Source organism: Xyrauchen texanus, chromosome 18 (assembly GCF_025860055.1).
Source record: "Xyrauchen texanus isolate HMW12.3.18 chromosome 18, RBS_HiC_50CHRs, whole genome shotgun sequence".
In the NCBI taxonomy this organism is placed as follows: domain Eukaryota; kingdom Metazoa; phylum Chordata; class Actinopteri; order Cypriniformes; family Catostomidae; genus Xyrauchen; species Xyrauchen texanus.
In genome coordinates this window covers 39811618-39828270 of record NC_068293.1, presented here as the reverse complement: position 1 = coordinate 39828270, position 16653 = coordinate 39811618, and the positions used below count along the sequence as shown (strand labels likewise).

At 39.3% G+C, this 16653-nt stretch overlaps 1 protein-coding gene across 1 annotated transcript in view; it reads right to left on the bottom strand.

The window, feature by feature from the left end:
• Positions 1 to 1569: 1569 nt before the first annotated feature.
• The window catches only part of igfbp2b (insulin-like growth factor binding protein 2b), a 44563-nt gene continuing 29479 nt past the window's right edge, over positions 1570 to 16653 (bottom strand). The window contains exon 4 of the mRNA XM_052148127.1: positions 1570 to 5510. Coding sequence (XP_052004087.1) covers positions 5352 to 5510 — 159 coding nt within the window. The 3' untranslated portion in view covers positions 1570 to 5351. The remainder of the gene's footprint in view (positions 5511 to 16653) is intronic.

Genomic DNA, 16653 nt, shown 5'->3' with positions numbered 1-16653 from the left:
GACGCTGCATCCGACGACTGGCCGGGCTCGGCCTTCGACCCCGCGCCGTCGACATTAGCGGACACGAGCACGGGCACCAGCATGGACTCTGAGATCGTCCGCATCCTGTCCAAAGCCGTGGAAGACCTCTTCAAGCCAATCATAGGAAAGTTCATGTTAATAAATACATTTATAATTTTCTGTTTTTAGCACTGCAGAAATATCTCACAAGGGCAGTGTGAAGGTTGTAACCTGTTAATATAGGTCCTGAAAAAATGTGTATTGTGTCAAACAGGCTTAAGTTTGAAATAAACACATATTCAGAGCACTGGAGTGTTCTTAGAGTAACGCATCACGTGTTCCTAGCGATAATGTTGGGCAAAGCGGTGGGGGTTTGACGAGACATTAGTATTTGTTCATAGCCTTAAGGTAACCACTAAGATGAACAGACAGGTGAAGTTCTTCCTGGGATAACCGAGATTTACAAAATCCAGATGTGACAGATCAGGACGGTCCCACTTCATCCACAGCTGGGCAGCGTTCATTTGGATGGGAAAGCGCAACAGACCCAGAGAGGAACACATGTTGGGGATTTGATTTGTGGGGCAGTGAACATGACAATTACTATTGCCTTCAAAGAAACTGACAACTGCGTTTTAGACTTCAAAGCACTCATGTCCCTTTTATCGTGTAATAGGTTGAACAACTATAGATGGCTCTGTCTTATCACAACATGTGGCTCTCCACACCACTCTTTTGCCAGAGAACACAATGATTAGAGTTTAGAGTTTCATCCCCTGCTGGTCCCTGCATGAGGCGAGACATTGTTCACTGCTACAGTATGTTGGAGTAATTTTCTTGTGATTCGCTCACATTCGGATTTCATTTTAGGAAACATTGCCAACACAGATATAATTAAAGTAGATAAAAACCACCAGGGGAAGCTAAAGATGGATCTCTCACATATAATCTCTTCTGTAGAAAGAACAGAACAGGAATGATATGCTTTGCCAAGGTCAATTATCTCAATAAGAAATGGCCCAAGATGTATTCATAAAAAACAAAAAACACATGAAGAGACAATGATCTTGATTCTACTGCCAGCCATTCCCTATTTGTTATAGCACAGGTGCACTTTTAAAGTTTCCTTGGGGATAATCTTGCCTTTAGGTGCCAAAGGTGGCAGACAATGGCAAATTATGCATTTATGGTTTCCGAGACTTTCCTACACCTTTTAACCGATGATTTCCATGACTTTCCAAGTCGCTCATGTGTACTGCATAAGGAATTTTAAGACTCAATTTACAAATATTATAAAGAAAGAGCCATTTATATCCAATGAAATATTTTACAGCTAAACTTTATAGTAAAACATATGTCTACTATATAAACTAACATGATTTTCACAGGTTTTCCAATGACTGTGGGACTGTTTGAAAAGAGGACATCCAGTAAATTACTACTTATAAAAAATGTCTGGATGATCTTGGGATTCATGGAAAACATTAATGGGACAACATATAAACAAACATATGAAAAACCAATCAAAAAAATCTCAACAAATGAGTCATAGGTCTGAAAGGTCATACATTTAATCATGCTGGATTTTATTACAAGAATTTAAAACCAATGTCTATTTTGCATGCATTGCTGGCTTTTTCCATTGCAGTTTGACAAATTCAGTCCATGCACCATTCGCATGTCTGACAATACAAGGCGCATGCTGTGTTTAAAATGGTTTGAGTATTGTAGGTTATTTAATACCACCGCACCTCCTGACACACTGGACACGCAATTAAATACAGGGGGAAAACAGGCATGTGAGATGCAGGCATTGAACATGGTGTTTGGATTTGCTCAAGAAATTCCCCCTGTCATTTGTGTGAGACTCTCCAAATGCAGAGACCGACTCTGACAGTTTTACACGGCACCAGATGGCGAGCAATCCTTCCCACTGTCCCTCTGGCTTCTGGCATGGCACAGCTTTGAAATGCACACAAATACACACACATACAACACACACAAATTCATGAACCCTTCCATCGCATTGGAACTGCTCTGGCAAATCAATATGCCCGAAAACCACAGGGATTGGTTTCGCACTGTTTTCAAACTAGGCCAAACTCGAGCTACCGTAAAATTTACTGTACCACCGGAGGGTGGGCAGCGATCTATTTTGGAAACAAACAGAAAACTTGTAGGTCGTGTCTCAGCAAATCTATCCGTGAGGCACTAAAATCACATGCAAGGAGGCTGTGTGATTGTGGAGAGCCAGTCTGTAGCAGCAGTTAGCACGATGCTAACTAAATAACGAAAATGCATTAAAGTCTCTTTTAAAGACGAGCGAGATGTGGTAATACTGTGAGAGATACTGAAGGTTAATCCATTAATATATCTTAAAAGACTAGTCCATAAAAGCAAACACTGATGGAGGGCTGGAGCTGAACACTGTCTAACAGATTAGGATCAATGCTAAAGCTTAATCAACTTCTATTTCTGTATTGAGCTGTTCATTTCAATGTGCACAGAGAGAGAGTGAGATAGAGAAGGGAGAAAAAGGGAGAGATAGACATATTATGTTAAAGGCTGAATACAAATATGACCAAGGGATGATACGGCTGCTGATCAAAATGACACTTTCCATAATTAGGGTACAAAATAGTTTTTTGGGGGTTTTTTTTACAACAAAAGGCCAGTGACAGGGGGTGCTTAACCTTCACAAAATGCTGTTCGTCCACCTCATGAGGTCAAAATAAATATTATATAAGCATTTTAATTTCTATTACTTTAAATGAGGTTTGCCATTTTTGCAACCCCATTACCAAATTAGTTTTAATATATATATAAAGTAACACCACAGTATTCTGTATTGTCTTTAAAATAATTCTGTGGTGGAAATGTTGGTGATGGAAAAAATATTTTTTACCATTTTGAAATAAAATGACTGATCTGTCCAATGTCATATCTAGCACTTTAGGTATCCTAAATAGGCCTACAATTAAATAATATTTTCACACTTTTTGAATAATTTGAAAAATAAAACCTTCACCAATTTGTACCCTATTCCTGGAAAGTGCCTTTTTTCTGCTGAACAACCCTCAGCATACAGTATATGCTGTCAAAGAAAGTTAAGCTAGCTCACTAAACCTATGTGCTACTTGGCATTCCTTCACTGGGCTCTTCATCCTACCCCATTCAACCCTTCTGTCGGGTAAACTCACCCTCACCAACCCCCAACAAACCCCCAGGAAGCAGCAAGGTGAGGCATAGCCCACTGGCACTGCAGGCAAACCTGTTTATTTATAAGCTCTTAACCAACTTTATATCACATTTGCCAATGTCAGTCCTGTGTCCTAATCTAGCCTTCTGTCAGCACATCATTAGTAATAGCTGATACCCACTCTACAAACACACACACACCACCTTCATTCTAAACACTTGGTTTGGAGGCAAAGAGAGTGCAGAGGTGAATCGCTAACAACCGAGAGCAACATTTTATTGTTTACATTTTGTTCTTTCATAACTCTTAAGAAATATTGACATTCTGGTGTTTTGTTTGAGGGATATTTTGAGGGTGTTTATGCCCCCAAATTGAAACTACTATGATCGTTTACTCACCCTCATGTCGTTCCAAACCAGACTTTATTTCTTCCATTGAGCACAAAAAGAAAATATCGATTTTTACGATGCATCGAGATCTTCCTTTGAACGATCTCGATATTGATTCTTAAATCCCAAGAATGATCTTTTAATCTATAAGCAACCCTCTATTACATAGATTGTCTGGTAAACAGATTGAACTCAGCAGTGATTGTGTAGTAAAGTAGGGTAGATGTTCAGCGGCATGATCCTCTCACTGGGTGTTGAGAGTAAAAGTTTGGTTTGACTGGTTTTTGAAATGTGTTTCCAAAGACAAGATCCACGCATTCCATTAGTCAATGAATACGGTCTCTTTTAATATCCTTACTGTTCTTTACAAAATAATAATAATAATAATTAACATCACAAGAGACCGTACCAATTTTGAGCACATTTTCTACAAATCAATGTACATAATTTTAATGGTATAAATTATGCATTAAACGATAAAATATGTAACAAATTAGAACATATGCAATATAATATCATATTTACTGATGGAATATCTGGATTTGTTCATTTTTAAAAAGCTAAAATGTGACACAAATTATGAAAAAATAATACAATATATTTATTAAAATTAATATTTTTTATAATGTACCTAGTTAGAAGGTACCCTTTAGAATGAACAGCATTAGCTGGGAGAGAAGTTCTCTCGTGTGACTTTTAACTGAAATGTACCCATGTGAATCAATACTGAATCGATATGGAACCAAAATTGGAATCAAATTGAGAGTTTGTGAATCGGAATCGAATCAGGAAATCTACATCAATACCCAGCCCTAATAATGAGTGAGGCTCTGTCCCTAACATTTTTCCTAATATTTCCTTTTGTGCTCCACAAAGGAAGGAAAGTCATACAGGTTGGAAACAACATGAGGGTGAGTAAATGATGACAGAAAAAGTTGGGTGAACTTAAAGAACTTAATATGATAGCATGGCTCAGACCATTTGGTTTTGAAAAAATGTGATGAATATTTTCAGACTTTGGTATCTTGGCAAATCTGAGCACAGTCTAAGACACAATAATTGGGTTTTATCTCAGACAAGAAATTTAAGAATCAGGATATTTCAGCTAATTTCTCCCTTTGTTCTCCATTTAATCTAGGAGAAATAACTGAGATATTAAAGAGATTTAATTTGTGATTTTTTTCTTTTCCTTTTCTTTTGGATAAAGTCTCTCCCCGAACAGATACTTTTATATTTCTTGCAATGCGAAACCAGCTCCACTCTCTCTCTCTCTCTCTCTGCCATTGCACCTGAAAACATTCTGCCATTTGTGTTTCCGCAGTTGGTGTTGTTTTGTTTCTGGCAACAAGAGACAGTGTACAATTTTTATTGGGTCTCCAAAAACAAAAGGGAGACTAAATGGACAATGGATGTGACTTTACACTAAACAGCTGCGTTTGCTGTTAAAGAGACACCATGAAATGTCACTACTACCAAATTCAGTCACAAGATTAAAAGACACAGGACAAGCCTAAAAATAGGCAGAAAAAAAATCACTCAGAGTTAAATTTAGCGCAAAGTTATCTGGATTTGAGAGATGTGAGCTTTAACTATGTGTCCTTGATTTGTCTTTGCTGGCATGTGACTTGTTCCACACTGCTATTGACAATACAGATGATACTATTTGGAAAACACACACATACAGAATTACACACATGCACACTGCTCTTCCACTCGCTCTCTTCGTTTGCGACCAGGGCATCTCCTCTGGAGCGAGAGTGCGTCTATTTCTGCTGGGTGGTGGGTGGCTCCAGCTCTGGACCACCGTAGTATTGGCTGCAGTTGGGGTCCCCCCTCACTTTGGGGGATGAGGGTATCTGTTTACCAGTGTAAGGGTTGACACACCAACACTCGCCCCTTTGTCCATGGGTGGACATGTGGCACTGGAACACAAAAAAAAGGATGAATATGAGAGGGGTGGGTTAACGGTGGGTGTTGGAAACAGTATTTGGGTGATGTTAAAATACTTTCTCCTATCACGTCTTAATATGCAGAGTCAGCTAAACACAGATCAGCCACAACATTAAAACCACCTGCCTAATATTGTGTAGCTCCCCTTCGTGCCATCAAAACAGTGCCAACCCACATCTCAGAATAGCATTCTCACCACAATTGTACAGAGCGAATATCTGAGGTACCGTAGACTTTGTCAGTTTGAACCAGTCTGGCCATTCTCTGTTGACTTTTCTCATCAACCACGTGTTTCCATCTGCAGAACTGCCCATCACTGGATGTTTTTTTTTTTTTTGGCACCATTGTGAGTAAATTCTTAAGACTGTTGAGTGTGGAGATCAGCAGTTACAGAAATACTCAAACCAGCCCATCTGGCACCAACAATCATCCATGCCATTATCTAATCAGCCAATCGTGTGGCAGCAGTGCAGTGCATAAGATATGGGTCAGGAGCATCAGTTTAAGTTCACATCAACTATCAGAATGGGGAAAAAAATTTGATCTCAGTGATTTGGAGCGTGGCATGATTGTTGGTGCCAGATGTGCTGGTTTGAGTATTTCTGTAACTGCTGATCTCCTGGGATTTTTACACACAGCAGTCTCTAGAATTTACTCATAATGGTGCCACAAAACATGAAACATGAAACATCCACTGAGCGGCAGTTCTGTGGACATAAATGCCTTGTTGATGAGAGAGGTCGACAGAGAATGGTCAGACTGGTTCGAACTGACAAAGTCTACGGTAGCTCAAATAATCACACTGTTTTGGCATCACGAGGGGGACCAACACAATATGAGGCAGGTGGTTTTAATGTTGTGGCTGATCGGTGTAAGACATTCATATTTTGACTTCAAAGAAAAGTGTAAATACTCACATAATCACATGTGCAATTAAAATCGAGCTAAAGCGGGGTTTTGCATAGCTGATCTAAAGTCTTCATCTGTCTGTCCTAGTATACATGACAATGCATAATTGAACATTTTAAGGAAAGACATCAGCTGAAGAAGTGCTGAAAAAACATGTTGCTCGTCACCTCTGACCTTTGTTCACACTTAGGCCAACAGCTGTCTGATTAACATTTATACATGCTGGATGAAGCCGAGCTACAGTCACATGGACCCTAACAACGTAAATGTAGTAAACTTTTTTATATTTCCAATTTTTTTAAATATAGTGTGAATATATAACATTTTACTTTGTATTATATTACCCTGGAATACGTTTAAAAAATCGAGTTACAGCTGCGATGAGGTGTCTAACACAGCTGAGTGGGAGTGACAGAAAATGTTGACTATTTCTCTCTTCTTACAGCTTTTATCAGCGCTCTTTATTTTTATTTTGTTTTGCAAATCTATGAAAGCGCAACAGTTGATCATTTCTTTTGCTGTTGGAGCAAATGGGTAAGGGTCCATTATCTAGGTCTGTTAGTAGTTTACATGACATAAAATAGACAAATTATTGTTTTAGTATGAATGAAATCGAACTTTTAAAGTGCATGTACTGTGCATTGATCACAACCGGTTCCATTCTTTAAAAATATACTGGAATTGTACGATTTTCATGGCTTCCGGTTCCGTCAATGGTTCCTGTACGTGCAAAACATGCAGTGTTTCCAGTATAGACCAATTCCCGAATGAATGACTCTAATGAGCCAGCTCTTTGAATCAAAACCACAAAACATGCAGCACATCTGGTATAGTCTGAATATCGAACTAATAACTCTAATAAGCCAGTTCTTTCTAATCTACAGAGCAAAACATGCAGCGCTTCCAGAAAAGTCAGATTCTCGAAAGACTAACTATAATGAGCCGGCTCTTTTGAATCTAAACCACAAATCATATGCCACTTCCGGTATAGCCCTTTTCCCGAATGAGTGACTCTAATGAGCCGGTTCATTTGAATCTAAAATGCAAACTATGCAGCGCATCTGGTATAGTCTGATTATCGAACTAATGACTCTAATAAGCCTGTTCTTTCTAATCTACAGAGCAAAACATGCAGTGCTTCCAGCAAAGTCCGATTCTTGAACAAATTACTATAATGAGCCGGCTCTATTGAATCTAAAGTGTGAAACGTACGCCAGTTCCGGCATAGTCCAATTCTTGAATGTGTAGGATCTGACTAGCCAGGCAGATGGATATTAAGAAGAATTAAGACAGAATTACTCAAAGATGGCCTATAATTCCGGCAAATTCATCTAAGGAATTCGCACTGGCACCAAGGTATCTGACCTGACCTGCATCTGGCCAATGTAAATGTCACCGAACAAAGGAAACGTGTCCAGGATATCACATTTTACATCCCCTTCTGTTTTCTGTGGTAAGATCAGAAAAACCTCTTGTTAATGGTCATCACAGACTGATAAAGCCATCTCAGCAAGGAGACCCTCAATTCTAAAGGGCAGAGGTAATTGTCAGTATAATCCTCACATGCTAAAACTCATCTAAGAGAGAGATTGAACAGAATCTCATTGGATCTGAACTTTTGGAAACTCTCTTTAGCCGGACCAAAAAAAAAAACAGCCAATCTCCTCCTCCTCCTCCTCAAAAAAAGTTATCTTCTCTACACTACAACTTACATGATGGGGAGTCGCGAGTCATGGCCTCACTTCAAAACCCAGCCTTATCATTCCAGCAACAAACCATCCGACATCCAAAAACATAAACGGGAACAACCATTATTTTCTCCCGATCCAGCCAAAGAGTCAAAGGACCAAAGCAACACAAAGAAATGCAATGCAACAAAATGCAAGTACACCTTCAGACTTTTGCTAGAAAGTGCTGGTGTTTTATGTTTGATTGCATCGAGGTATAATAAATAAAGTATTGATGGTTATAAGGGCTTGGCCTAGAGACCCCAGATATTTATATTTTCTCCGTTACAGGTCATTTCCATTCACCTTCTGTTACAGCTCTTTCACCAACCTGTTTTTCATGTTTGTCTATGTGTATTAGTTTAGTTTTTATGTAGAAATAAAGTCTTGTTTGTATTCAAAGAGGATTTGACTGTGGTATATTTTGATAAATAATCTAGTCAATTGATTCATAAAGGTTTACGCTCTGTGCTCAAACAAAATCTCAACATATTTCTGATAATATTTGCGATGGCCATCAGAATAGTATTACTCTAAAGAGTTAACAGATTCGTCATATCAACTCAGCGTGGCTGAGTTCAGACATGAATCTTAAATCTTTCAATATTACCAGAATTAATAATTCCCTTCTTGAGCTAAAATTCCTATATATATATATATATATATATATATATATACACTCACCTAAAGGATTATTAGGAACACCTGTTCAATTTCTCATTAATGCAATTATCTAATCAACCAATCACATGGCAGTTGCTTCAATGCATTTAGGGGTGTGGTCCTGGTCAAGACAATCTTCTGAACTCCAAACTGAATGTCAGAATGGGAAAGAAAGGTGATTTAAGCAATTTTGAGCGTGGCATGGTTGTTGGTGCCAGACGGGCCGGTCTGAGTATTTCACAATCTGCTCAGTTACTGGGATTTTCAAGCACAACCATTTCTAGGGTTTACAAAGAATGGTGTGAAAAGGAAAAACATCCAGTATGCGGCAGTCCTGTGGGCGAAAATGCCTTGTTGATGCTAGAGGTCAGAGGAGAATGGGCCGACTGATTCAAGCCGATAGAAGAGCAACTTTGCCTGAAATAACCACTCGTTACAACCGAGGTATGCAACGAAGCATTTGTGAAGCCACAACATGCACAACCTTGAGGCGGATGTGCTACAACAGCAGAAGACCCCACCGGGTACCACTCATCTCCACTACAAATAGGAAAAAGAGGCTACAATTTGCAAGAGCTCGCCAAAATTGGACAGTTGAAGACTGGAAAAATGTTGCCTGGTCTGATGAGTCTCGATTTCTGTTGAGACATTCAGATGGTAGAGTCAGAATTTGGCGTAAACAGAATGAGAACATGGATCCATCATGCCTTGTTACCACTGTGCAGGCTGGTGGTGGTGGTGTAATGGTGTGGGGGATGTTTTCTTGGCACACTTTAGGCCCCTTAGTGCCAATTGGGCATCGTTTAAATGCCACGGCCTACCTGAGCATTGTTTCTGACCATGTCCATCCCTTTATGGCCACCATGTACCCATCCTCTGATGGCTACTTCCAGCAGGATAATGCACCATGTCACAAAGCTCGAATCATTTCAAATTGGTTTCTTGAACATGACAATGAGTTCACTGTACTAAAATGGCCCCCACAGTCACCAGATCTCAACCCAATAGAGCATTTTGGGATGTGGTGGAACAGGAGCTTCGTGCCCTGGATGTGCATCCCACAAATCTCCATCAACTGCAAGATGCTATCCTATCAATATGGGCCAACATTTCTAAAGAATGCTTTCAGCACCTTGTTGAATCAATGCCACGTAGAATTAAGGCAGTTCTGAAGGCTGAAAGGGGGTCAAACACAGTATTAGTATGGTGTTCCTAATAATCCTTTAGGTGAGTGTATGTATATATATATATATATATATATATATATATATATATATATATATATATATACATACATACATAGGAATTTTTGCTCAATTTAATATATATATATATATTGTGAGCAGATACAGCAAACCTGTTGTATTACATATTTAATGGTGAAGAATTTTAATACAGAATTTTTATCCTTCATATATTGTAATGGTGGTCAAATACAGCCAATATTTTTAAACTGATTTACATATAGAATTCTTACATATTATTGGTAATGAATGCTGGCAGTTGTAAATATACACTGCTTATTTCCTACGTATCATTGGTGGAGAATGAAGGCAGAATCTAAATGAGTTGTTTGTCTTTTACCACTTTTCTTTGAATCCAGATAACATATCAGAAAAACATTAAACAAGTCTAAAGTGTTGCATCTGTGATGTATGCATTGTATGTTGGCTTGTTGTCATGACAACCATCAAACAAGAGCTTGTATTTGCATCCCTGTAATGAAAGAATGGTCTAACGCTGACTTCAGCACTCATGGAAAGAGCACAGGAACATAATTTAACTCTGTTGAAACAAACCCAGTCACAATTTATGGAATAAAGTTCCAGTTAAAGTGAAAACTCCAAGAGAGGAGATAAAAATGTTCCTCTGCCAGGATGAGAATTCTCCACACAGTGCAGTAAGGGTGAAGAGATGAGCGATGTTCCTCTACCATTCCTAAATAGCCTTATTTTATTAGCTAGGTGTTCGCATTTTTGTACCTGCTTGCTGAGCAAATTTGAAAATAACTTGTGTTACAATGTGCATCGTTGTCCGAATTTACTTTTTAACGGGAGTGTAAAGGTTTGATCATGCTAGAGATGTGCAGTAGATCTGTGTACCATCAGTGGATAGACCCTGCTGTGTAACCAGAAACTGACAGGAAAATCCGCTCTGATCAAATTACGTTGTTGTTTAACCAGCCGCAATTAACTTGCCACTTAAGTATAGATAAATATCCCTCCGAACGAGTTGAATGTATAAGCGCCACTCCATAAAAGAATTACGTGAGTTGTCTGTAACTTGCATTGCTTAAGAATTGCTCTTTAATAGAATAGACTGATAAATAAATGAAATATATGATAAATATATGATAGATAAACTAGAGTTATAAATGCCACGCTGCAAATGGCCAAGTATGCTGTTTTAGTTGTGTGTTAATTTTCCCCTTGAATTAATTGAAATTGCAAGTGCCACGTTGAGTTACAATGAGATAAACGTGACGGCTGTTAATTGTGTATTGTTAAACACGCTGATGTTCATGTGATTAGCTGAAACTATGTTTTCATTCGTGCTAAAGCAACTAAAGAAATCAATGGGAGTGTTGTTGGTTGCACTGCAATGAGAGTTCACTGGAAGTCCAAGGAAACACTTTTGGGGCAACTCACCACCATGCGCAATCTGCCGACACCATATTGTAAACATAGCACAGTGTAGCCAAGCTAACATGAATTAGCAGTCTTGTAGTGAAAGCCTATACTAAACCATAGCATCAATAGCTAGCGGATAGCATAATGTGGCCTGTAACAGTAAAATAGAGCTTGTGTTTAAACAAACTGGAATAGATTAAACCTTTTAACTATTCAAACATTGCACACATCCTTGCTCTCTCTCGCTCTCATTATGCATTTTATTCCATTTTTCTCTTTCTCCATTACCTCATATTACAAAAATACTATTTCTCAAGTAACAATTGATATAAATGTAAATTAGGTTGAATTGGAGTGTCAATAAAAAGCTATTTTCTTCCCATTGCTTCTTTTATCACTTATCTATTGCTTAAGGCTTAACTACTTTAGATAATAATAAGTCTGAAGCAGTGTAAGTTTGAAGAAAACATACCGCTCCCTATCATTCCTATTATTACCTACTAACCATCAGTTTCCATCTTATTTTAATTATTATTGGCTGTTTTATTTCCCTTTTGTGTGTTGTGCATTGAGGTGGTCTGTCTCACGTGGAGGGCCCCCACCAGAGCAGTATCAACTCAACCCCCAGGCCCCACAGTATAAGACTAAATCCACTTCCACACAGTGGAATTTTAAATAGACAAAATCCCTCCAATTCTCCCTAATCAACCCTCATGCTACTACTCTCTCTATGTTTTTATCAACGCAATCCAAATTCCAGCAACCACGTCCGGAAACAAATAGCAGAGAGAAGCGCCAGGTAAACGTCACCGCCTCCCCCCAAGCGTGCCTTTGAGGCATCTGTGGTAAGCAGTTCAACTCTACCACATAAAACAGGTGTATGGTGTCAATCCTGACAGATTGAAAATAAATTTAATTACACTTTACTAGTTGCCCACATTCACTGAAAACAGCACTTAGCTGTTACTACCCCTTATTTGTGTCTCCACACACTGAAGTGAACACCTATCTGTAACACTACACATAGGCTCTTAAACCTGTGCATATCTGTGTCAGCTCTCTCCCTAGTCTTCCACGAGAGTGTGCCAATATGTCACTGAACACTGACCCTTCAGCCCACTGGAAAACTTGGAAGCGGGACTGAGTGTCATGCTGGAAAAAGTCACCAGCTCCCAGGCTCACAGTCTCATAGGCCAGATGAAACCGAGCGACAAGTACACCACCCATCTGACACAGGAAGTAAACAACCTAAAGTTGCAATCCACAAAGACCCAAAAGGTGCTAACGCATGTCATGTGCCACATAGATCAGCTAGAAGATGAAGCCCAAGATCGATGCAAGGGGTCCGAACAATTGGAACCATCATCAACGAGAGAAATCGAATGGCTCCAGGAAGCCATGACAGCTGCCAAGCACAGAGAGCAGCAGGCTAAAACCACCCAAGAGGACATGGAAAAGAAACTCCAGAACACCAAAGTGCAACTGGAAAAAGCTAGGTTTGATATGAAAAGACATGAACTTTTGAAACAATGCATTGGAAGGCCATCTGGAAATGTCCAGAATTGAAGATGAAACCCTGACATAACAACATGACCTCACCAAAGAAGAGCTTGACATGGTCAGAGATGAACTGAAACACTCTTACGAGTTAAGGCGATAGCTTAAAATAGACAGGCATCCCATAGCAGCACCCCTGTTCAACAAAGCAGCATCCTCCAACCAAAAGCTAACATTTGATGAAAGAAAAAAGGGCCTGGAGCACAAAACCCTGCCAGTCCTCTTCCAAGATCCCCTCTCCAACAACAGTGAAAGGGTGAACATCCCAATGAACCCTGAAGCAGCACCTGGAAGGGATTTTAAAGACCTCGACAAGCTGGCAAGTAAAAGCTCATGCCAAATCCTGTTGAGGGTCAGGACATCCATGCTTACTTGCATGACATAGACTTCCACCTGAATATGAAGCCTCAGATTACTAACAGATACACTTTCTACATACTATGGATAACATCCAGCCTTGAGGTGCAAAGTTTTCTTGACAGACAGCCAGACCACACAAAGTCTGGCTAACAACTTCTAAGAGAGGCTCTGAGCAAGAACTGTTTACCGCCCAGAACACCAAACAGGGTTGGAAAGAGACCATGCAAGTCTACTACCATTGACTACGGAAAGCCTACTTCAAGTCCCAGAACAAACCTGAGATGGAAGAAGAAAGCAACTTCAAAGTCATCTTCCTGCAAAACCTGAATCCCACGGTAAGCTATCATCTAGGAATCACAGCCACTCCTCGCACAATGACTCAACATAAGTGTGACTGCGTGATAAGGTTTATGTTAAACAAAGAATTGCCTCAAGAAAGGCCCCCAAGGCATCGTCAGTCTCAAGCCTTACCTCTCAAAACCAAGGGCTGGCATTAGAATATATGTGGCATCACAGCAAAGCCAGGTTCTTCAGCATAGAGCGGAGTACACCCCATGGCAACCAAGAGTATGACCCCCACATCAGCGCCAGGCCCAGGTGTATGTCCAACCACAGAGAGAAACTGTGGAACAAACCACTTCCATCAAGCAATCCAAGAGAAAGGATGACATGGGAACCCAGATGGACATTAAAAGGCAACAGATAATGAAAGCTGCTGAAGCTGCTCACAGCATAATTCAAGCAGAATCCGACAATAAAGACAATTTATACACATCCTGTCTCAAACAATGACAGGAACACAGGTGCCAGCTAGTGAAAATTAGCCTTAACCTAAACTACATCCTAACAAGCAACATGACAGAAATTCAGTCATACAGAAGCTCATGATGTATCATATACAGACCTCAAGAACTGAGAGAAAGACTTCCAAAAACTGTGGCTACTTCAGCACCCACAGTCACCTAGAGAATCCAGATTAGCCAAGACACAAAGTGCCTTCTTCAAATGGGTCCACTGAAACCAAGTCGACAGACAAGAGCAGTCTGACATAGTTTGAACTGTTCTTACAATACACCACTAACACATCCAACCACTATAGGAAAATATCAAACTGTTTTCCTCAAAGATAAAGCACCCGAAACACTCAGTTTCCTCTTCAATATGCAAAATGCTAAGCTAATCCAATTAGCCAGCAAGAAATTCAATGGCACAATATCATGATTGACTCCTTATGCTTTTTGTTCATGAGCCACCGTGAATTCATAGAGCATTCAGAAAGCCTTGTGTGAATAAGACATTTGTCTGTGATATGCCATGATAGTGTCGACAAGAAACAGTCCCAACTAAATTGAAGGAACTTACCACATTATACTACACCAGGGGTCGGCAACCTATGGCAGGCATGCCAGCAATGGCGAGAGAGGAGTCGAATATTTTATTTATGTAAATTCTGCACCTGCATTCCAATCTACATCTTGATGTAATCTTCCTCATGATCACGCAGCGTGTTTCAGTGAGCTGAATGGGAGACTAAACAAAATGTTAAAATGAGACAAGACTGCAGTATACCCAACAGACTCGTGCAAGCCATTCGCGCATCACAAGCCAGGAGTAAATGTGCCCACTTTGATTCAGTCAGGCAGCATGGATGACAGCCAACGTTCTGTGTTTCATTTGTTTCTTTTTGCTTTCAGAGCAACTTGTAATGATGTAATAAGGAAAACTCCTCTATTAATCCTGGAGAGTTTGCATACCGGTACACCCTCCTTAAGTCATGGTTACATTCATAATTGCATTAAAGGATAAAAAGAGAAAAAATAAACCCACATCGTGTGGTTCAAATATCTGAGTATATTCAAAATCTCAATTAAATATAGAAATAAAGTTTTAGGATTTTGCAGGTGCAATTCATCAAAAAGGGCTAAATAGTTGTTTGGCTCGTGAAACATGAATGGCTTGCAGGTGTAGCGTGAGCCTTGTCACACTTTAATAGTATTTAGTCTCCCATTCAGCTAATGAAAACACCCTGCATGATCATGAGGATTACATCAAGATGCAAGAAGTAATGTTTTCATTGCTCTGGCAAATTCCCCATATGAGTAGTTGTAATATTACCAGAAAATGTACGTTTCGATGCTTTGCGTAAACAAAGCCATGAGATTAACAGGTTGAACAGGTTGAAAGGTCAGCACAAGCTAAAGTAAGAAAAAGTTCTGACGGAAAAGACTCAATTGCTCTGTGCCGCTTCATGCGTAAACATAATTTTTTAGCTGCGGATTGTATCTCTGATGTCAGCGATAGTATTTTTTCCCCTGCAATTCATCAGTTTAATTTGAAGTCATCGAATAAGATGTCATTTTCTATTGGGGGCCAAATTCAGAAAAAAATAAGGTGTTCAAGGCAGCATCACTGTAATAATAATAAAAAAGGGCTATATGCTACTAGATTGACACTATTGCATCATGTATATTGTGCACTTAATATTATGTCACATAAATGAGATTTAACAACTAATAGTACATTGCTTCAAATTAACATTTATATTACTGTGTCTACTAAATTCAATTGGCTCAAAAGAAAATAATGAATATTGTCAGTCATTAAACTTGATTACCCAAAGAAGAGCAGATAAAGCTTCACTTCCACTATGCACATTCACATGTGCAAGGAAAAAGGAAATGGATTGAACGGGATCCAAATTTGCCAAAGAAAGGGCTTTTGGGTATTTCCCACAACCTCAGTTAGTAGTAGTTAAAATCTTTATTTTATGGATTTTTAAGCCAAAAAAATTCAAGGAATTCACAATTATTGTTTTAGTTTATAATTCTATATTCACCATAAAATTTTGATACACATAATAAACAACATTTTATAAATATGTTGTTTTGAGTAGATGCTATTTATTTTCATATGTTATGTTTGTTGAGCCAACTAATCATTTCTGTCAGTGTACTTTTTGTTCAAAGCTTGTAGTGTAGCTAACTACTTTTTCAAAAGAGTAACTTGACTGTAGCTTGTAGCTTGCCAAGCTACAGTTTCAAAGTAGCTTCCTCAACACGGGTAGGAAAAAAGCATAGGGGGATTTAATGAAGCTCTTGGGCGAGGATGGGGTGGAGGCGAGGTGGTTCCCCCAAAACAGCCCTCCCGCATCATTGGGCCCAGCATGTTTCATTGACCCCTACTGAGTACTCCCAAAATGAGGTCATAATTGAACTGGACAATGTGCTGACGCTGAGACCCAAAATAGGCAAAAAACATATTTTCAATTT